Source organism: Protopterus annectens, chromosome 4.part1 (assembly GCF_019279795.1).
Source record: "Protopterus annectens isolate FY-2018-M chromosome 4.part1, PAN1.0, whole genome shotgun sequence".
Lineage (NCBI taxonomy): Eukaryota > Metazoa > Chordata > Ceratodontiformes > Protopteridae > Protopterus > Protopterus annectens.
Window position 1 is genome coordinate 914,226,213 of NC_056734.1, and position 24,364 is coordinate 914,250,576.

Here is a 24,364-nt window from a genome sequence, read left to right on the forward strand (position 1 = left end):
TAGTTTAAGGACAATACTAGAGTATAGATTTCATGTTGTGACATCAATACTGTAAGGGCGACATTAAAGTATAGCTGTCTTGGTGCGCCTCTTGGTTAATGTGTAGGATATTGTTTGTCTGTAATGTCTGGTATACTGGTTATTAATGGAAAGGATTTTCCAAGGTAAGTTGTATGATTGATATTAGTGGAAGAAACAGGATTAAGGTCAGGGTTAGCATGTATTAATAAAGTGTTGTGATTGGGGGGTTGAAACTGAAATCTCAGAGATGATATGTAAAAGCAGAAAGCAGAGTTGAGAGCACAGTCCCCACATGCTGAGTGCAAGGGGCTTGCCTCTGCAAAATTAATGGAGTTCTGTGGTCTGTTTTTATTTGTGGGAACATGGACATTGTAGAGGAAGCAATGTGAGAACCTATTTTTGTTGTAGTTGTTCTTTTCTTTGTTTGTTTCTAGAAAGTTGTTTTGCTATTGTGTTGGACAATTATTTTAGGAATGGGCATATAAATATATAGATAAAGCTACATATAGATATGGATATATATGTATGTATCTACAAATCTATTCATTTCTGATCAAATGAGTACAATGTCGATATTTAGAAGATCGATGTACATGCATAGAAACGCAGAACATGATACATTGTGCTCAAGCTTCGATAATTAAACTAGAGTGGGATAAATCAACAGCAAGTGTTTCAGCAGCGGGGCAAGCTTTCCTGTACCCCCCACCCCCTGATAATTATATATACTAACTCTGAGATTGCACAATCCCCAGGGAAAGGGATGTCTCTGAAGTCCACTGCTTTCATATTACTGTAGCCAGGATATAATCTGCAGGTCAGTGTACCACGCTGGCTTTGGTTCTGCTTTACAGACTAATGCTAGTTTCTCTACTATTATCTAATTCTCACTGTTTAAAAAGGTTTTTGAAATATGGGAAGGTTTTCAACTCAAATAATAGTCTTACTTCTAGATAGGGCTCATCCGTGAAATTTAACAGCCTGAGTCTCAGAAGTGATCTTCACCAACTTCAGTCAACTTCCCCTTGTTAAAATCATTATAGTCCAAGCTATGATTGCATATGTTGCTACAAAAGGCCTCTCTTGTGAGATGTTCTGCCAGAATCCTGGCTCATCAGGAAAGATCCAAGTTAGGTTTTCTTGCCTTTTAGCTGTTTTTTTCAACTTTCACAGACGTGTCGTACATGAATGAACCATGGACTTCACTGCTGCTACACCACACTCAGCAGTGGTAGCAGTCCTCTATAGATGTTATTCTACTGTGGTCATTATATATGTTCAAGTACAGGAATAGTTCTGCGCACACTCTAAGGGCCCGCACTACTTAAGTCACTCACCGGATGTACAAAAAAATCTTCTTGCTTATGACTGTTAAACATTGAGTGGGAGTTACTTCTGGATTAGAATTATTTGCTGTAAATGTTAACATGTTAGGAGTTGAGTAGATGGTCGGTGAAACAGTAGTTGTGATAATGATGGATTTAAGAACTGGGAAACTGGTAATACACTAGAAGGGTAAGGTTGCAGTAGGGTGACACCATGTATAACCCATGATATTGGGTCAGAGATGGAAGAATGTATCCTGCTTAGGTGTCCAGCAACCAGTGTTGCTTGCTTTTGGAGAGGGGGTACTGACACTGCTGCCACTCCTCAAGGGATTGCTGAACCCAGCTCAGAAAGGTCAACAGTGTACCAGGATAGAGAAGAAGGAATCAGAACAGGGAAAGGTGGGTAAGTTAGGGGGTTGTGGGGCATCAGGAAAATATAACATGGTAAGTTGGGATAATGTAGTATATAGTTAAAATGAACAAAATTTTACATAGACTGAGTAAGAAAAAGGAAGGAATTGTCATGTTGAAAAAAAAATCAAAGGAAACTGAGAGAAATAAGTTTGTTAGCTAAGGTAGATTTCAGGTCTAGGGGTGCTGGCCTGGTTAAAGAAGGAGGAAAGCTTACTGCATTCAAACCAATATATTTAGAAAGAATGTATACAATTACATACATAGAACAGGTATAGAGTGCTTTGCTTGCTGTTGCATGTGTATCATAGTTCATAAACCTTAATCAACCAACGGTTGCACAGCATAAAAATATTTTTGGGTGAGACACTACTACTACTATCTGTAACTAAGGTCCTGTTCTTTTGTGTGATACACAGGAATGTTTGCACAGAAAATTATTATAACAGCATGACAAACATGTTAAAATGTGCACATTCTCTGTTATATAACTAAGAGTAATTCTACTGTTTTCTTCCTTCAAAGAGTAGATTTTATTTTAGACTTTTGCTATATTGTTATTATGACAACAGAGCAGAATGACAGCACCAGAAAGGAATCAAATGGTAATTGCTTTGACTCATAGGGTTATAGGTTCATAAGTGGTTACTAGGCTATAGGCCTAAGAGCCATTTTAAGCTTAGCTAAGCTTACCACAAATTTACCAAAATATTGCTGACATGTGTCAGTACATGGTGCCAGTATCGTAACATGGTAGGACAGTTATTGGAAAAATGTTCCAGGCAAAGAGTCAAAAGTTCAAAATTCTGCAAAGTAGCTGCAAGGAGCCAAGGTATACTCTACAACAGCTATATTTGTAATCATGCACAAACATTATTGCAGAGAAACGCAAACTGTATAACTGCTTTTATCACAATAAAAGCACCCTGACACTGTTGAGATAATCTTGCAGTAAATTTAATGGTGAGGCATGGTATATGACATTGTGATACTAGGCACATTGCACATAAACTATTTTAATGACACCTTAAGTCCTCATGTTCAAGAAAAGCATGGATGAATAACATGTGAAGCTTCTATTATTATCCACGATTGTGATATAATCCTCTTGCTAGACACTGAATCATGATCTCAGGCAAGACTGCTACACAGACATTTGGGTACTCCATTCTCCTAATCTCTACATGGTCATGGCCAGGATCACTGTATAAAATGTTTGACGCCTGGCAATGACTGCAGATGACAATTAATTTAAATATATTGAAGTCTAGAGAATCTAGGGGCACTCTTTCTCACATTATTAGGGGAAGCAGATTCCTTCAGTGGTATTTAAATGTAGAGTGAGTGGTTATGCAAAGGATCTTTACTACTCCATAATCTTGCAATGCACAGCTAATTTTCCTTCATAGCAAATGGCAAAAGAATGCTTGTTTCCAACTTAACAGACTAGTGTTGATACACAGCAGTGTTCTGCTGTGCGCATCAGTGTCTCTGGTCGGTTGAACACGTCTGTGATTAGTTTGCTGGTGGTAGTCCACAGTAGGTTTACCATAAGTGTATGGGCCTCTTACAATATGCTGTCCACTATGTATGCATTTGCAAATTGTACACAATGCTGTGGCAACTCATTTGCATGCCTAACTTGTACCTGGATTCATGCAGGTACGCAGCACAGTAGTGCTTGCCAGCTTTATGAATTGTGTAGAGTTTTTAACCACGTACCAGCTTTCCACACTCGCCTATAAACTGCATGAATCACACTGATACTTTTTAATTGAAGCTATACTGAAAAATCCTAGGAAACTCAGGACAGTGCTAGTGGCAGGTGGGTGCCGATAAGATGTACACATGAAAATATGTCAGTGGTTAAGGCTCTTTTTACAGTCCAGTAATAGATGTGGTAGACATCTCCAACATTTTCAGAGTTCTCGGTTTCATAAAAGGGGAATGAGACAGAGCTATGGGGGGTTCACAACATGGCTTCTATCAGCACTTTGATAAGCTATTTGGGGCACTGGAGTTTCACAAAGGTTGTTAAAAGAAACAGTGCCAAGGGATGCCTAATGCTATTTTTTTTGATATATGGCATTTCTGCGCCATCTTTTTCTCAGTCTAGCTTCTCTTTTTTCCCTATTCATATTGTGATAGGTTGCAAGCCCTGACATAAATCAAGAGACTACAAAATTCAATACGTCTTTTTTGAAGCATACAAAGTTCCACTTACTCTCAGGGCAGTCCCGCCAGAGCTTATTCCTACTATTTAATCTGCAAGCCCTGGCATAAATCAAGAGACTACAAAATTCAATACGTCTTTTTTGAAGCACAGAAACTTCCAATTATTGTCAGGTTTACAAATTGCCTCTTTCCCTCTTTTTCTTTTTTGTTAGTCTTTAAGGAAAAAAGCACCGAACGTAGACATTTTATAAAAGGTTTTCTAGGACAGGAGACTGTATAGCTTCAGCTATTTCAGTGATAGCTGTGATATCTATGCTAATTGCTAAAGATATATATGTTAATTTAGAGTATGCATTCCAGACCTTTAAGTACATTGGGTGTTCAGTAAGGTTTGTGACAACATCCAAGAAAATCAGTGGTAGTCATGCTAGAAATCAATCGAAACTGAAACAATGCACCTCTAGCGAAGATGGGGGAGCAAAGTGTCTAGGAATCAAAAAAATTTTCCATACTAAATGAGATTCAAGTGAAAGACTTGGTGGAGCTGAGGAATAAAATAAAAGGGCGATTACATAAGTGGTCAAATAGGGAAGGCTTCCTGATGGACATTAATAGAGATAGTTAAGATTACTGTAGCGGTATTTTTTTCTGTACTTGCTAAGGAGTGCACATAACTCTAACAACCAGACTCATTAGTGAGGTGTTGATATATGGCAGATATATGTGGAAGGGTGAAGACTGATGATGCATAAAAACAGGTTGAGAATATTGGAAATGATATGCAGTGACAAATTTGAAATTATTTAATGACAATAAGAAGACAACAGATGCCTAACATGACATAGTGCAAACATGTTTAGAAAAGGGGAACTGAAATGGGGGGGAACCTAGGGAATAAACAGAAAAGCCCTTTATAATAATGAAACAAAATGGAGTGAGGTGTATGAAAAAAAGAAAGTAGACTGGATCAGGTGGTGGGCATATGAGGTAGCAAAATGGCAGTACTCTGAAACAGAAGAAGGAGCAAAACCTAGGTTTTGACCACTTTCTATCTGGCCAAGGAATTGCTAGAGTATGAGGTACTGAAAGAGAAAATAAAATAGACAAGACGTGGAGGTCTGAGGACGATTACATCTATGAATCAGCTATAAGAGTGAGCACCACAGAAGACAGGAGTAATGCAGCAAAAGAAAAGGAGAACAGAAAAAGATCTAGAAGATATACAAGGATTTAGGAGGCACTTTGATTCTGAGTGTATGGAGAGTTTGGTAAGGGAGAGTGAGAAGTAGAAAGACAATAATTTGTAATCAGGCTCTTTAAGAAGTCAGTTAGAATCTGTGGGGTTGTTCTTGATGGAAATCTTCACAAAATATTCCTACACCACAGATACAGAGTACCAGTTACTGCTACTCCAGTGACATAAAGGGATAAGTCCTGACTATGACTCAGATGAGCAGCTTGGGTGGTTGACGGAGGTGGCTGGGAGGATTGTCCATTCCTATCCTAGGTGGAGGGTATGTGCTGACATCTCTCCAGTGGAGTTCCAGTGAAGGCTGGAAACAGGGAGATTAAACATCATGCTAGGGGGTGGGATATGTGGTTCAGTGCATGCCATTAAGAGACAGGGGGTAGAGCACACCATAGTTTTCCATGCCCATCCAGTCGTACCGTGTGCTGGGCACGTAGGGAAGGGAAATAGGCCAGCAAATATCCCCAGACCACAAGGATGACTCTGTTCTAGGCCTCCACTAAGTGAAGTAGAATGCGTAAGTTGTGTCCACAGACAGAAGGTGGACAGACTTATTGGTTGGGGAGAAATCTTAAACATATGTGGTACTGGATGAAAAAAAAAGATACAGAACATCAATTAGGTTAGAAATGGAAATATTACAGGAAAGCAATGAGTTCTGGAGGTGCCAGGCACCAGGTGCAGATTATATGCACATGCAGTGAGAATCACCCAGGGATTGTGCCATTACAGACTAGAACAAAGCTGCACTAAAAGCTGGACAAATAGGGCGAGGGGCTCAGGTGAAATCTGTTAGGCTGTTAAGGATTGCCATCTGCAGTATAAAATGAGTGCCAGTTAGATTCCTGTCTTTCTGTTGGAGCTGGGCATTTAAGGATTCTCTGGTTTTGTTTGTCTGGCGCTGAGTGCAGAGGGAGTGTGAATAGCTGCTTGTGGATGTTGAGGTTGAAATTATGCTGCTGGAAAGGTTGGCTAATCTACAAGCAGCCAGAAGTTGGAAATTGATTAACACCTGTCATGTAGTGGAGTTTAACATACATGCCTGGTTAAGTAACCTGATAAGGGCAGCTGGAAATGAAGGGTGGGGAGGAAGGTTAATGGACAGGTGGAGACTAGCGCAAAGGATGAGTTAAAGGAAGTAAAAAAAAAAGGTTAGAAGTTGTGACTAATTGTTAATATGACAAGTCTCCTTCATTACCCTTATGATTGTTTCCTTTCCCTACATGCCCAGCACATGCTATGACTGGCTGGACATGGAAATTTACTATGACTACAGCTAAAACACTAATGCTGCTACCATCAGAAGCCTAAACAACAAGATCCATCTGTGCAGTAACTGAGACCTGGTTCAAGGCTCCAGAGAGCACCCCTGCAATACCAGGCTATAATTCTTACCACACCTTTCGGCCAAAAAACAAGACCGAAACACTAAAGGTGGAGGAGTGTCCATATTCACCAAGGATATTCACACCCTCAGGCTAGCTGCCCAACACAATGCATCTGAAATTCTCCAGGTGCAACTAACACTAGGTAAGACTGCAATCCAAATTGTAGCTTGCTACAGATCCCCCACCATGCCCCAAGATTCTCACTACACCTTCCTAAACATACTGGAAAATATTAAGATACAACCAAACACCCTAATACTAGGTGATTTCAACTACCCTGCCATTAACTGGGAAAACTACTTGGGTACCAACTCCTTTTCCCAATGGTTTGTGGAATTCATAAATTCCAACACTCTGGATCAACTAATCCATTGTCCCACCAGGGGAGCCAATATCCTAGACCTGGTAATTACCAACATGGGAGATAGATGCTCTACATCAGTGGTCACCCCCTCATTGGTCAGGTCTGACCATAAGCAAATCACCTTTGACATCCACATCCAACCTCCACCCCCCAGTAAGGAAACCACCTCAAAAATCTTCTCCAAAGCCAACTTCATGCTACTGAAATCAGAAGTGACAAACTTCACAACACCCATGCAGACGGGATCTGGAAGTTCAACTGCAGAATCCTACACTAAGGCACTGTACAATCACATCCACTCATGCATGAATCGTGCCATCCCAAATAGAACCAAGATGCTCTTCTCCAGAAAAAAGGAAGCCAATCTGGTGGTCCACTGCTATAAACAAACTATACAACAGAAGGAAGAAACTGTTGCAGAAAAGAGGAAAATCCCAGGATGCAAAAAACTCCTTCACCAGCCTCAATAAGAAGCTGAGATCCCTCATAAAATCCTCAAATGCTAGTTACGAAAATAAAATTGCCAAAAATTCCAAAGACAACCACAAGGCATTCTATAGTTATGTCAAGAATCTGCATGGCAATGCTCAGACCTGCTCTGAGCTACAACAGAATAGCATTAAATATACTGATCCCAAGGATATTGCGAATATCCTGTCAGATCGATTTAGTGCCAACTTCACCCCCCCCTCACCCCCTAAAGGGCCCATCTCAATACCAAAAGATTGCCAAATTCCAATATTCACGGCCACGCAGGTAGAAACCGCACTCTCCAAAGCTAAGAATACAGCATCCATGGGATCAGATGACATCCCAGGCTGTGTACTACATGAACTACAAAATGAACAGGCACCTCATCTAAGTGTCATGTTTAATCATAGCCTCACCTCAGGCTTCGTGCCCACTGAGTGGCACACAGCTACAGTTATCCTGCTCCACAAGGGAGGATCCATCTTGGATCCCCGGAACTACTGTCCCATCAGTCTGACAAGCCTGATCTGCAAGGGCATGGAACGCATTATCATGGAACTTATAAAGAAAGACATTGGCAACCTTCAAACACTGGACCCCACACAGTTTGGGTTTGTGAAGGGCCGACCTTGTCTCCTGAATCTGATTGACTTCTTCAAATCAGTCTGCAGAGCTGTGGACGAGGGTAAGGTGGTCCACACAGCCTATCTGGACCTCGCCAAGGTCCTCAACACCATCCCACACTCTGGAATCATAAACTTACTAAGCTGGGCATAAATCCCTACGTCACTTGATGGGTTGCCAACTGGCTTACTGACAGAACCCAGACTGTAAAAGTAGCCGACTCCAAATCCAGCTCCAGACAAATGACAAGTGGAGTACCTCAGGGTTCAGTCCTGGGACCACTCTTGTTTGGCATCTACTTCTCTGAAGTACAGGCCAACACTAAGGGACTCTGGCTAACAAAGTTTGCAGATGACTGCAAACTGGGAGCCATTATTGAATCCCCAAATGATGTGGATATTCTACAAAAAAACTGGGAGCTATTATTGAATCCCCAAATTATGTGGATATTCTACAAAAAGGCCTTACAGAAACAGATGCCTGGTGCCAGAGCCATGGGCTCAAGCTTAATGCCAAGAAATGTATAGTTATCCCCTTTGGAAAAAAACATGTACCCATGAATTACCACATAGGTGGCAGGACACTAAACATCGAAAGTGGGATGAGAGACTTAGGGACACAGGTGGACAGTGGTCTCACTTTCGATAATGACATCGCCACAATAGTCAGGAAATCCTTCTATGCGGCACACCTCATCACTAAGGGCTTTTCATCCAGAAAAAAGGAGGTCATTGTCCCACTGTACTCATCCCTCATTAGACCCATTATAGAGTATAATGCCCCATTTGGTATGTACCTCACAAGACATCTGCAGCAGCTGGAAAGGTCACAGAAATACCTCACTAAAAGAATCACAGGCCAAAAGCAAAAAAAAAACTCTAGCTATACTCTGTGGCATATCGTCTACTCAGAGGCTTAACATACAAGGCCATGTCAAACCCTGAGCTGTTGGACATGCTCCACTTAAAGAAATCCCAATCCCTCAGAGCCACACACTCCAGAGATCTAAACCTTGTCATCACAATGAACAAAACATGCTGGAGGGATAGGTTCCTGACCCAGAGACTCCCCATACTCTGGAACAGACTGCCCATACATGTCAAGCAGAGCACCTCATTGGCCCTCTTCAAAAGGAACCTTGATGATTGGATGGGAGATAGGAAATTCACCCCGGGGATTATGTCAGTCACCCAGCTAGACAGAGGCCCAGAGAAGTAAATATTGTGGGAAGAAATATCCAGGGAATTGGGAATTGTTATGGCTAGGCTTGCAAAGACCCTCGGGCCGATAGCCTAGTACCAACCTATGCATCTATGAACCTATGGACCTTAGTACCCCTGCTATTCATTCCTTATCAGCTAAGCTCCTATGAATATGTACAGCATCTTGAAATCCAATACCCAAACTCTCAAATAGACACCAACCCAGCATTTAATAAGTTTATCCATCACATAACCACCCTCTCCCAATTCCTCGCCCCCCAATTACCATCACCCGACTAAATACCACCGCATTAGCTTAAAAATCAAAAGCTACAAAAAAATCATACACATTTTTAAGACTCATAAGCAACTTAAAAATTAATCTTATGAAGGATGGAGACATCCACCCCAACCCTTGCCCATCCACAACAGTAGACCCAAGCACACCATCTAAGAACCCAATGTGTACTACCCAGATTGATAGACTTCCAAACTCATTTCTGGTCTGTCATCTTAACATCAGAAGCCTAAACAACAAGATCCATAGCCTACATGGACTGTTAGCTGTTCACTCCCCTGATATCCTCTGCCTCACAAAAACCTGGCTAAAACCAATAACCAAAGATAATGAAATAACCCCCCCACAGTACAACATCCTTAGACTGGACCGGATCTCCAGGAAAGGTGGCGGGGTAGCTGTACTATACAAGTCTACCCTAATTATAACAATTGATACCCAACAGCCACCCCAGTTTGGCAATGCAGAAATTCTTATCACCAAACTAATAATAAACAAAAATAAATGCAGATACATTGTCTGCATTTATATTCCACATGGCAAGAATGATAATACTCTAGAAAATATCTTACACTGACTAGCTTCTAACTATCCCCAGGAAACCATTGTCTTGGGGGACTTTAACACTGATTGGAACACCTGTTCCTCTGAAACTCCCTCCACCCATTTAAACCTCCACGGGTTTACTCAGATCATTGCCACCCCCGCCAGATTTAGCAAAAATAGAGTCAAAGATAGTATCCTTGATTGAATACTTATTAACAGCCACCCCCAAAAGTACAAGTCAGGTACATTACCCGATGATCTAAGTGATAATTGCCTTACCTATATTATTAGGCTCAAAGCCAACATTCCCAACCAGCCCACCTACAAAACTATAAGAAACGTCAGAAACTTTAACGTTGACAACTTCCAAAATGAACTCAAAGCATGTAATTGGAATGTCTTGAAACGACTCCCATTACAAGAAGCAATTGAGTACTTCAATACCAGATTTCTGGCTATCCTTAACCACCATGCTCTTACCTATACCATCCGTATAAAAGCCACAGTTGCACCATGTCTATCTAAAGAAACAAAAAACAAAATTAAACTAAGACCGGCAGCTAAGGAACCAGACCAAAAAAATCTGCCATTCTAGACAAAAAAAAAATCACTACACTCTCCTACAACAAAAATATCAGCTAAAACTTCAAAAGCTCTGGGCTGGTATTAACAATCTTCTCCACCCAGGCTGTTCTGCCACTCCTACTCCATCAGCTGCCCTTGATAAATCCCCAGTAGAAATTACAAACAGCTTCCACTCCTTCTTTACTGAAACTATCCAGTCTTTAACTACCCATCTCACTCCATCAGACACAAACACAAGTTCTGGCTCATCTAGCCCTGATCCACCCAGCACACACCCCACCTTTACCTTTCAAAGCATACCTACCAACCTGATCTGGACCTTACTCAGAAAGCTAAAACCTACTACACTAGCTGCCGACCACCTCCCAGCTGAATATCTTCAAAAAGCAGCTGATTTCATAGCACTTCCCATTTCTATTCTGATCAACAGATCCATCTCAGAAGGATCCATCCCAGCAATATGGAAAATACCATGTTATACCTCTCCATAAAGGAGGAAGTTCCACAGTTATCTAACTTTAGACCTATAGCCATTCTTTCACCACTAGCTAAAATCATGGAAATATGCATACACAAAGAAATCATGCACTTTCTTATTCAAAACGGAAAGCTCACCGACTCTCAGCATGGCTTTAGGCCATTCCACAGTACCACCACGGCTCTTCTATCTTTCTCTAATGTCATCAATCTTCATCATAACAACAACAAACTATCTTCAGCTCTCTTCCTAGATCTCTCAAAAGCTTTCTATATGGTCAACCATCAGCTACTACTCAATACCCTATAAACCATTGGTTTAAACCAACACGCAATACAATGGTTTCACTCCTACCTAAACGGCAGACAACAGGCTGTCTTATGGCAGAGCAAGCTGTCATCCCAACTTCCTCTAACCCCAGGTGTCCCACAAGGCTCCCCTTCGTTTCTCTGTCTTTATCAATGATCTGCACACCACCATCCCAAGAGCCACCTGCATCCAATATGCAGATGACTAAATGCTAATATGCTCCATCTCCTCTCCTACAGAACTTCTAACCCTCACCCAGACCACTTTCAGCATGGTAGAAACATGGCTAGCTAATCGCCACCTGCTTCTAAATCCTAACAAAACCAAGCTACTACTTTTCTCCCCGAACCATAGAATTTCTCCTCCTTCCTTCAACATCAAATCAGCAATGACACCATTATCTCCCCTGATGACCATACAAAGCTTTTAGGCGTAATAATAGACAACAACCTTAAATTTGATAAACATGTCAATCACACTATTAAATCCATCAACAAAAAACATGGCTCCCTGTACAGAGCCAAACCTTTCCTCACCCCCCCAGCTAGAGTAGCTATTGCAAGATCACACCTCCTCTCTACCCTTATGTATGCCTCCCCTGTACTCACCAACCTATCCAAAATCGATCTCAACAAATTATCAGGATGTTACAATCATATAGCTGAATTCACTACTGGCATGGCTTTTAGGACCCAGCATTGCCAGAACCTCAAAGCACTGTGATGGCTAGAGTATCCTACCCTTCTACAGTTCAACCAGCTTATAGTAGCACATAAAATACTCCATCAACCTGATAACACCCCTGCCCTCAAAAATATTCTCATCCCTCATAGTGCCCCCAGGCCATTACACTCAGCTGATAAACTAATGATACTGACCCAAAAATCCAACAACTCTGCAGGCGATGCTATATTAGCAAACTCAACCGGTAAAATCTGGAATCTACTCCCTACTACCATTACCAAGGAAACCTCACTACCCCTATTTAAAAGAGAACTCAAAAAATACCTCACATCTCATTGGCTGTGCTCTTGTTCTAAACCTGACTAACAACTTTACTAATACATGTCTTGCTACCCAACCTGCTGTTTAGTCAAGTATCTATGCCTCATAGTATTTGAATGTCTAAGCATTGTGAATTATGAGATCTGATTGTTGATCTATGTTCACATTTTCTGATACGTCTTTGCCAATCAGATGTAAGTCTACACATTGTGTATATTGATATCTGCCTGTATTCTTTGTCTATATTTTTCTAAACACGTCTGCCTGAGTCTATCACTCAGTGATGTATGTACTGTCTCTTTTTTGGTATGTGGAGCTTTTCTCCCCAGGCCTCCACTAAAAATGGACATATATCCAGTCGGACTATCCTGGTCAACAAATGTAAAATAAATAAATAATTGTGAGTGTTTCTAAAATTGGTGCATGTTAAAGCCTGTGTAAGTGATATTTATGAGGTTCAATCATGGGCCATTCCGTTTTCGGTGACTAAGTTAATATATGCTTTGTCTAGTCAAAATTTATGAGAATGCGTTTGTCTGTTATTATGTTTGGTTTTATAATTTAATTAACATTATTAACCTAAAAAAGGTTAACAATATTACAAATATGTATAAGTAAGACATCTCACTGTAACTGTCACTAATCTACTAATATAACAGAAAAAAAAAATCTTCAGACACTTTGAAGAAAAATATAATCTCATAGAGAAAAATGTTCCACATGAAGGAGCCCTTGTCTATGTGAACTACACTTCTGTTATTACATATTAAGAAAAAGTCTCAAAATACCAAAACTTCAGAATCCAAAAAGACAGCACAATGGGGCCGGAACCTCGGAGATAATCCACCAACGCTGAACGAATCTTCAAAAATTTTATTACTGTTATAAAAAACACCATAAAATAAAAATTATGTAAGCGCTTTCGTTTAGCCTCTGCTAAACTTTTTCAAACAATTGCCAATTCGTTTTCTGTCCAATATATAAACGTAACGTAGTAATTAAACAATTTGAGTTACGTTTCCATTTAAACAATTAATTTAACTGATAAATTAAGCAAATGAATTAAGAAAGTACATATAGAAGTAGAGTAAAAAACGTGCCTTCTCCAATACAATGCCAAAAAATGTTATAAAACTATGTTCAGTTATGCTAACAATTGTCTAAAGCTTCCATTCGATGATACTTGATGCTAATTGTTTAATTTTATACAGCAGAATATGTAATACGTTCGCATTAGTTTATATGAAACCACACATTAATATAACGTTCAGTATCTGCTAAATAAAAAATCTGCAAAACCAACGAATCACTTTCACGACAGGAATGACTTATACTATTTACAAATTATCTTTTATAAGAATATATATATATATATATGTTTAATATAATTCTTCACTTATGTTATAGATGTGTTTGAAGTTAATGTTTCGTTGTCTGTAATAAACAAATCACATCTTATGATTTAATTCAGAATTTCTATACATATATATTCTGTATTTATTGAGATGTAATAGATTATTGTATATGAATAACTGTGTGAGTTTAGATGTAAAAAATATATATTTAATCTATCTTTTCAATTTTATTGACAGGAAATCTATGATAATGGGACCTGATAGTGGTTAATTAAAATTGAAATAATAATGTATATATATATATATATATATATATATATATATATATATAAAACCATCATCGTTTTTTATTTTGTTAAAATTTGATTTAAATATATAAATGTGAACAATTAAATGTCAAAATAATGTAATAAATAATAAATAAATTTATTGTAAATTTTGTTGTTATTATTGTGAATCCATGTAATAAATATATTATATAAATATATGTGTATATATAAAATATTTAATAAATTATCTAATAAAATTTTTATAATATTTACCTTGATAAAGATTTTAATTTTAAAATACTACTGATCGAAATGTAGTTATTCATTCCTGGCCAGTTATTAGGATTTAATCTTATTTGCCATTCCAATTCCGATTTTTCTAACATGGGCTGCCATGTTCCACCCCTCACATTGGGTGTGATTACATCCAATACTATAAATTTGAAAGAATGCCCAGGATAAATTTTAATGTGTTTTGCCAGGGCATTAAATAAGTGAAGAATTATATTAAACATATATATATTCTTATAAAAGATAATTTGTAAATAGTATAAGTCATTCCTGTCGTGAAAGTGATTTGTTGGTTTTGCAGATTTTTTATTTAGCAGATACTGAACGTTATAATAATGTATGATTTCATATAAACTAATGCGAATGTATTACATATTCTGCTGTATAAAATTAAACAATTAGCATCAAGTATCATCGAATGGAAGCTTTAGACAATTGTTAGCATAACTGAACATAGTTTTATAACATCTTTTAGCATTGTATTGGGGAAGGCACGTTTTTTACTCTACTTCTATATGTACTTTCTTAATTTATTTGCTTAATTTATCAGTTAAATTAATTGTTTAAATGGAAACGTAACTCAAATTGTTTAAATACTACGTTACGTTTATATATTGGACAGAAAACGAATTAGCAATTGTTTGAAAAAGTTTAGCAGAGGCTAAACGAAAGCACTTACGTAATTTTTATTTTATGGTGTTTTTTATAACAGTAATAAAATTTTTGAAGATTCGTTCAGCGTTGGTGGATTATCTCCGAGGTTCTGGCCCCATTGTGCTGTCTTTTTGGATTCTATTATTACATATTACATAAGAAGCCACTGCTCAACTGACAACCTATGTAATAATATAAGCAAGAAAGCTAAATTAAATAAAGTGGGCATGTTTTGTGTCGTTCAGAAACATTTTGTTTTGTAAGATTAGGGGACTTTATGACTTGAAGAGTGGTTTCATACAGAAAGTTATTATTACACCCTGCTTAACTCTGACACTACAAATGACTCTAACATACTCAGCTAAAGGACAGTGCATCAAACAAATTTTAAGCAAAAAAAGCACATTTGATTGAATATAAACATTTATGTTTTCTCCTGGGGTGTAAGCATCCTGTCACTATTATGCCGAGGGCCATGACACATGCAGACAGCAGCTAATAAACTCTATTATAATAATTTGTTAAACTATTTAGGCAGTGTTTCATTAATAATTCTAGCCAACTCCATCCTGTAGGGTTTAATTCAGGAATATGACCCAGATGTTGAGGTTCATCTAGTGAACCACATACTTTATGAGCTGACAAGAGGAGGGGACGTGGAGTGAAAAGGCAACGCCTGCTCTTCTCTTGGTCAGAAAGTGGGGTGTACATGTCTGTGTGTGCGTGTGCGGGCACTCCTAGTGTTCACTATGAATAATTTTGTCTCATTTAATTAATGCTTGATTATGTGAACACAAGAAATTTAAAACTACTCCTAACAGTGACACTTAGAAGGTAGCAAAACAGAACACTTTTTTTTTAATTAGCAGAATCTGCTACATCTCCTAACCATATAACGCTATATAGAAGTACACACACACACACACACACACACACACACATATATATATATATATATATATATATATATATATACACACACACACACATATACATATATGTATATATATATATATATATATATGTGTGTGTGTGTGCATCTATATATATATATATATATATATATATATATATATATATATATATGTGTGTGTGTGTGTGTGTGTGTATATATATATATATATATATATATATATATATATACATATATATATATATATATATGTGTGTGTGTGTGTGTGTGTGTATATATATATATATATATATATATATATATATATATATATATATATATATGTGTGTGTGTGTGTGTGTGTGCGTGTGTAGACATATATACATATATATATATATATATATATATATATATATATATGTGTGTGTGTGTGTGTGTGCAAACACAGGAAGAGGGAGAAAGTGAGGAAAATGCAGAAATTATCTTCTCTATCTCCTCCAAGTCTATCTACAATGAGAAGATGGCAATATGTTGTTAATTGGTCAACAAATCCCAGACAAACAGTAGTGATCCCATGGTCATACCACTCTAGCGAATCCAAACATCACAGGGTAGAGCTTCTTTGCAGGTAACAGAGACATCTGAGGTTATGTTACAAACAGAAATGTGAGCCTTACTCTCACTAAGGAGCATTGCTATAGCATTCTATATGTTGGGCATATTAGGTGGCAATAGAAGCCATGATACTCTCAAACCTCTGGTGGCTGCCTGGATTATAGCTGCAACATGCAACATCTGGCATGGTATGGGAATGAATAGGCAAAATTTTGAAGATTGGCCAGAATTTGGGAGGCATGAGGAGGGGTTAAAAAATAAGTATATTAAAAAATACTGCAAGTCATTTGCAAAATAAGACTTAATGATTACCTGGTTTATTATAGCAGTAGCATGCAGAAAACATTCTGAATGTAAAAACTTCCCATAATGTTTTGGTTATCCTTGTACTTTTCTGCAAGTAATTGCTTGTAATGACATAATACAACTGCTGGATTTACAAGTAATCTATGCAAGATCTCTTGATAGTACTCTGCCTGGTGTACAGTATGCAGCTTATAGATTAACTTAATGTTTTCTATTACAGCACCTGGCGATATACCCCAGCCTTCAGTTGTCAATGCCACGGCTACTTCTGTGTTTGTATCATGGGGAACACCTCCTGGTAATCAGATTTCCTACAGAATTCAGGTTATAGGGCCTCCATCATCATCTCTGACAGTCAACACTCCTTATGTCAGCTTGTCGGGACTGAACCCTGGCAGTGCCTACACCATCACATTGACTCCGGTAGCTGCAGACAATGTAACACTGGGGAATCCAGTCACCTTTTCTGTATATACAAGTAAGTGTTAATGCTAAGAGACTATAAGACTGAAATGAACACAATATACATGTTGATTAGTTGGACAGACAGGCTTAATTATATAATAATGAAATCATTAAGTTATTAATTTATATACTGAAAGATGAAATATAATATCTCAGTAACCAGTACCAGTGCAGTTTTCACATTAATCAGCAACATTTATAATCTTCTGGGAAAAGACAAAAACAATGTTGGATATTGTGTTTTATAAGGACTAATACAGAATTTCAAGAAAGAGCATTAAACAGTAAAATGTGTAATCTTCCTTGAAGTTTTCACTCTAAGATATTATACATTTAAACCGACACTACAAGTAGAATATAAAATAAGTGCATGGTTTTCATTTTTACGAATATGTATGAGATGATAAATATTCATGTATGAACTGCACTACGAGTAACAATGAATGAATCATATTTTGCTAACAATTTAAGGAATCATAAATGCAAGTATTACACATAAAACTACATCCTTATTCTACATGTACTACATCGTTTTGCCATTAATGGTACAGAAGTTACTATTAAATAAAATAAAGGTTATGTGATCATTGCCAAGCTCTCTATTAACCCCCCTGACTCTTTCACCTTTCTTATCCCATCCCTACTGCTGCTCCTCCAACTGACCTACATCCATAATCGTCTCGCTACTAAAACCCGCTCCTTAACCCCCTCATCATCTTACCTATCTATAGTTTTCTCAACCTCTCCACTATCATAATTTTTTCTACATCTGTTTTTCTTGACTATTTCTGCTTATATCTTTCTTCCTCCATTTTCTGCTCTTGCTCTAGCAACAGCCTACCTCATTAATATCAATATACACATACTGAACCTATATGCATTTATCATGGTTTGTGTAGTTCCAACTATTACATTTTAACACATCTTTGACTTATGTAAAATGGTACAACTTCTAAAGTATATGCTAAATGTATTTACTGTTTGTATCAATAGTGCCTGCAAAGTAATGCTTAAAATGTTTATTTTTTTATTGTTGTTCATTTTAAATATGTATTTTATATGGAGCTTTTCTCCCCAGGCCTCCAATAAAAATATAACTTGTGCCCAGTCTGACTTTTCCAGTAAACAAAAGACAATAAATAAATAAATAAGTGTGGGTCATGGGAAATGTTATTGCCACTTGCTTACAGATTTAATAATGTGCACAGTGTCAAAAAAATTCTAGAAAATGCAGTGGCAGCTTTGGTCAAATAGAAGTTTAAAGCCCTCGCTACAGCCCAGGTGAAGAGGGTTTGATTAGCATCTTGGGAATTTGAATGAGGTGGCAGAGATGATGCAAGTAGTTATTGTCATCTCCCTTACTTGGAAAGTAGGAAAAGACTGTGCTTTCCACTTGGATGACACTTGGTGGGAGCATTACAAGTAACATTTTGTGGACCACAGACATTTTGGCCACACACTTTCACAGAGTACTCTCCCTGTGGTGCAGCATGCACTGAGGAAGACAGAACTGCCTCTGGCCAGGCCTTGCTTCACCAGGAAAACCTGGCCACATCATAGGGCCACCAAACTCTTCTGTTCCTTACCACTGGACTGTCACCACTGGGGAACAGATGAGTAGATATGGCTTTGCCATCAGGTATGAAAAGACAGTAATGCTCTTTCTTAGTCTGGAAATATCTGGCTGCCACCATTTAAAACCCTTGGTCTGATTTGGTACATTTAGATGAGCCACTGGGCAAGGTCCTGCAGGAAAAAAAATGAAATACATAAACTGTAGCCATGCAAGGATATAAATATATGCAGAGATAGAAAGTGTTATAGATATGGACTTATACAGATAGAATTATAACTGGATGACTTTTGAGGTCATCGGATTGTTTCTTTACTGAAGCAGGTAATGTTGATTCTTTTCAGCCTGGTATTTCTGTAAACTGTGTGCCTTTGTGAGAGGAAGCTTAAAGACCACTGGTGGATAGAGATGGGCAAGGAAGTTTCTCATTACCCCTCTTCTTACACAATACTGCAGAATGTACATTAAGTGACATGGACAGGGGAGATTGAGAGGTAGAGTGGAGCTTGCATCCTGGAAAACAGGTTTCTTGTATTTTTTCCATTTCACAGGTATGCACACATTGCTATATCCTGTGTCTTTCTTAGAATGGGACCACAGAGCAGTAGTTACTAGTGGTTTTCTTTATTCCCACCATTCCCTGTGATGTCAGTACTTTTAGAAATGTAGGGGTGTGGAGAGGAACAACGTCCAATAAGGAGGTAAAGCTAAGCTTGCCCAACTCTTTTTCTACATGATCTGATGCCAAATTATAAAAGTAGCATTACTTAGTAAAATTTTCCTCATGGAAAATGCAGCCAACCCCTTATAACTGATATAGTAATATAGTAATGTGCTCTGTTAACCCCCCCCCCCAAAAAATGTATATACCATGTTTATCCATATAAATATACGTATGTATGTATATCTAGTACTTACAGTATCTGTTCTCTTCTTTTTATTCTTCTATCCTTCCTTAACATATTTCTCCTTCTGTTGATTTCAATTAGTATCCAGTGAATATACTGCATTTTATCTTCTATTTTATATGTCTGTCCTACCTTTATGCATATTTGTTTTATATCATTTCCTTTAGTCTCTATTGTTCTTTTTTATTATTATGTTATATATTGCCAACCTTATTGTATTATACTGAATAACAAATTCAATCCAGAAACCAAGAACATTCACACTGCTGGGAAATACTTCAGAGTCAAGTACTGCTCAAAATATAAATTTATTACTTAAAAAAACCTCATAAAACAATAGAGGTTAAGCACTTTTGTCCTCTGGTAACTGGACTTCATCAGAACGATTACCCATAAGTCAAGAAGCCTTTTTATACATCATACCAAATTAATTTATTACGTAATATTCAAATTAGTAAAATTTCCTCACAGTGCCAGCATAAATAGCTACAATGTTGTCAAACCTTCTAGTAAAAACATGTAACAGTTGCAAAGAATTAATTTACAACAATACGCAGTGCACTTAAAAGATTACTACAGCTTGACTTATGGGTAATTGTTCTGATGAAGTCCAGTTACCAGAGGATAAAAGCGCTTAACCTCTTTTGCTGTTTTATGAGGTTTTTATTAAGTAATAATTTTATATTTTGAGCAGTACTCAGCTCTGGTCTTTTTCCACCAGTGTGACTGTTCTTATTGTATTATACTTTTATTGAAATGTATATTTTTATATTTGTACTGTGGAGTTTTTCTCCCCAGGCTTCCACTGAAAAAGGGCTTTGTCCCATTCAAACTTTCCTGGTCAGCAAATGGCAAATAAATAAATAAAATATCTATCTAATATATATTAATAGCTATTTTTCAGTGTTCCTAAACAATGTACCTAAGCATTTTTTTTTAAGAATTTTTTTTCCTTAATTTAAAAATGATTATCTACAAGAAACATAGACCAAAGCTGAAGAAATGTAGGGGATTCTTCTTAAATGATGCTTCTATTCCAGTAGTGTCACTGGATTATGAAGGTGCTAATTCTGAACTTTCAAAAGACAGATGGTTCTATCGTGTGTTTAGATACTAAGCCACATATAGATCTTGTTCAAAATTCATTCAATTCTTTAAGAAAAACAATGTTTCATGAATGCAGATAAATTTTAAAAGCCAACCACAGAACATAATGAGTTTGCAAAGACAACCATGCAGTATTTATTTATTTATTTTTAATGGAGGACCAGATTTTCAGTAGCAGGAATATGTTTTGCATGGATACACTAGGCAATCTCGACATACTGAAATGTCGAAATTCAGTAAGTTGAGAACAAATAGTGGAAGGTGCAGTTAACCGAAACTACACTTTACCAAATCTGCAAATGTTGAATACGCCGCTTTCGTGGTGTCATGTTTGTGATGTGCGGTGCGGTTTGTGGATTTATCTGGGGTGTCAGGTAAGTGTTGTATGTTTGAGGATAATGGGTAGGGATTTTAGTGTGTGTGAGTGTGTGTGGTGGTGTTTGTTGTGTGTTTGTGTGTTTAGTGTGACCTCAGAGTTAGAATATATAAGTAGGGGGGTGTGGGGGATGCAGATGGGCTTGCCCCCTGCTTAAAGGTAGGTTAAGTGTGTTTGTGTGTGTTGTTATGTTTGTTTAGTTAGGTAGGTGTATGTGTGTGTGTGATTATGTCCTGGTTTGTGTGTGTGTGTGTGTGTGTGTGTGTGTGTGTGTGTGTGCGTGTGTGTGTGTGTGAATGGTCACGATTGTGGGTTTTAGTGTATGTGGTTTTTTGACTATTCAGTCTTAGAATACTGAAATTCGACATTTCAGTATTTCGAGATTGTATAGTGAATCCGCTGTGCATACGTCCCTCTCTCTTCATCATCTTCCTCTTTCAGATGGCCATTTTGTTGGATGACACCTGATGGAATGCAGTAACCAATCATAGGAATTTAGAGCAACAATCGTGATATCCTTTTACAAAACAGAGAGTGGGAAGATGAGTGAATTATGGTTTTGTTACTGTAATAGGTCTCAATGGAAGGAATGGAGAGAGTCGTGAGGAAAAGAGTGGTTGCTTTGTTAGAATGTAAGAATTTCCATGACAACAAACAATTTTGTTTTGTCTCTAGAAGTTGTTTGTCAAAACAGAAGAGGGTTATTGGTAAATTTGACAAGAGTGTAGTATATGTGCAAAAGACTTTGATTTGGTACCTCTTGTCTCATGCCTTCCAAAAAATAGTGGAGCCACTTCAGGAAGAGGTCCTTCACTGGAAGTTAATTGCTGCATGGTAAAAAGGTCGAATGTACAGAGGTGAGAAGGGTGATATAAGTATGATTCTCTAACAGCAACAGGGTCACTAATGCATCCTGTACCCTTCAATATGTTTTGGACACAAATGTAGACCACTGTGTTGAGCATAAAAATATAAATGTTATAGAGCAGGGTGAGAGAAAGGGCATATTAGATTTAGTGAAGTGGACCAAGAGAGCAGAAAGGTGAAAATAGATGCGCATTACAAATAAATGTCATAAAATCTGTGGGGAGGTATCATATTTGGGGAGATCACAATCTCTGCAGCAGAGAACAGGAACTTGATCTATTTTCACTAGAGACTAGAAACAATATGGAGGACAACATATGGGTACAAAACGGCATGTTATGGAGAAACGACAATGTCCTTCCAACCTAGAAGGTAATAAGCAAAGGGGGCACAGACAATACATTGGAGACTTAGTACACCCTGTACTGGTGAAAGTAGTTGACAGCGAGGGATGTTGAGCCATGGAGTGCACTGTTAGAATAGCTGGTGTAGAGGCATTTAAGAAGGCATGAGGAAGGTAGAAAAGGGGGGAGGGGAAAGTTGCAATGGAGTTGAAGAAGAATGTTAGATGCACACAAAAGACATAGAAGATAATCTTACAGGCTTATTATTTGCTTCTGCAGTGAGTGGAACATAATGCATTAACTATTTTCTTTTACTTTAAAATGATTGCCAGAGGATTTTTTCAAAAGGTACTTTTTGTAAAACAGGGCTTGAATTGTGTTTTAAGAAGATTTGACTAGTGCTCATTTTAAGCCAGGTGCTACTATTTGCTTGAATGTTCTTGCATGGAAAAAACGTATTGGTTCTACAAGAATAGCATCCTACTAGTAAGCACTGATTCACAAAAAGATATTTTTTCATTAATGAAACAAAATTCCATTTGCTACTTTTCCTTCTGGCATGTCTCAAGCCATGTGTGTCATTACACCTAAAAAAAGGATTACGTTGCCACTGGTTTTCTTTCCTAAATAGAAAAAGTTCTGATAGTGTAGAGGATGAGATAACAGTAGATAGGTAAGGTGAGGAGGTCAGTAAGGAGGGGAATTAGTAGGAGAGAATTAAGAGGTGAGAAACTTCTACATTATCTGGATTACCAAGGGCATTGCATACACCTTGTATCAACTCTGTCGGAGCACTGCATACACCTTCTGTCAGCTGTGTCAGAGCACTGCATACACCTTCTGTCAGCTCTGTCACCAAGGGCACTGCATACACCTTCTGTCAACTCTATCACCAAGGGCAATGCATACACCTAGTGTCAACTATCACCAAGGGCACTGCATACTGCTTCCATCTGGTCTTTCATCAAGGGCACTGCATGCACTTTAGGTAAACTGTATCACTAAGGGCTCTGCATGCACCTTGTATCAATTCTGTCATCATGGGCACTACATAAACCTTGTGTCAGCTCTATCACCAAGGGCACTACATACACCTTGTGTCAACTATGTTACCAAAGGCACTGCATACACACTGTGTCAGCAGTGCCAACAAGGGCATTGCATACACCTTGTGTCACCACTAACACCAAGGACACTGCATATACCTTGGGTCAACTATGTCACCAAAAGCACTGCATTCACCTTATGTCAGCTGTATCAAAAAGGGCACTGCATACGTCTTGTGTTAACTCTATCGCCAAGGGAACTGCATGTACTTTGTGTCAGCTCTGTCTCCCAGGGCATTGCATACACCTTGTGTCAGTACTATCACCAAGGGCACTGCATACACCTTGTGTCAACTCTCTTGCTGAGAGCACTGCATACACCTTGTGTTAGCATTATCACTGAGGGCACTGCATATACCTTGTGTCAGCTCTGTCACCAAAGGCACTGAATGGACATGGAGTCAGGTCTGACAGAGTGACACGCACACACACACACACACACACACACACACACACACACACACACACACACACACACACACACACACACACACACACACACACACACACACACACACACACACACACACACACACACACACACACACACAAGCTTCTCTTTTTCTGCCTTCATCTTACAGTTGCAGACCACTCATGCTCAAGGCAAACAGGACCATTATCAATCATGCTGGTTCAGGATTGTAGTATAATTAGCTAGCAGGAGGCGATGTACAACGCTGTGTTATGACTTACTAGCCAGTGTGAGTTACAAACTATTATGGTTGAATGAGGTATATTTTCCATTGATATCATTATCTGACCTTACCCCTTCCAAACTGAAT

The 24,364-nt window shown here is 38.2% G+C and overlaps 1 protein-coding gene across 1 annotated transcript in view; it reads left to right on the forward strand.

The window, feature by feature from the left end:
- LOC122801341 (mucin-19-like) overlaps window positions 1-24,364 on the forward strand; it is a 938,154-nt gene that overhangs the window by 93,566 nt on the left and 820,224 nt on the right. Inside the window, exon 6 of the mRNA XM_044070881.1 lies at window positions 17,057-17,314. Within this exon, the coding sequence (XP_043926816.1) occupies window positions 17,057-17,314 (258 nt within the window). The remainder of the gene's footprint in view (window positions 1-17,056; window positions 17,315-24,364) is intronic.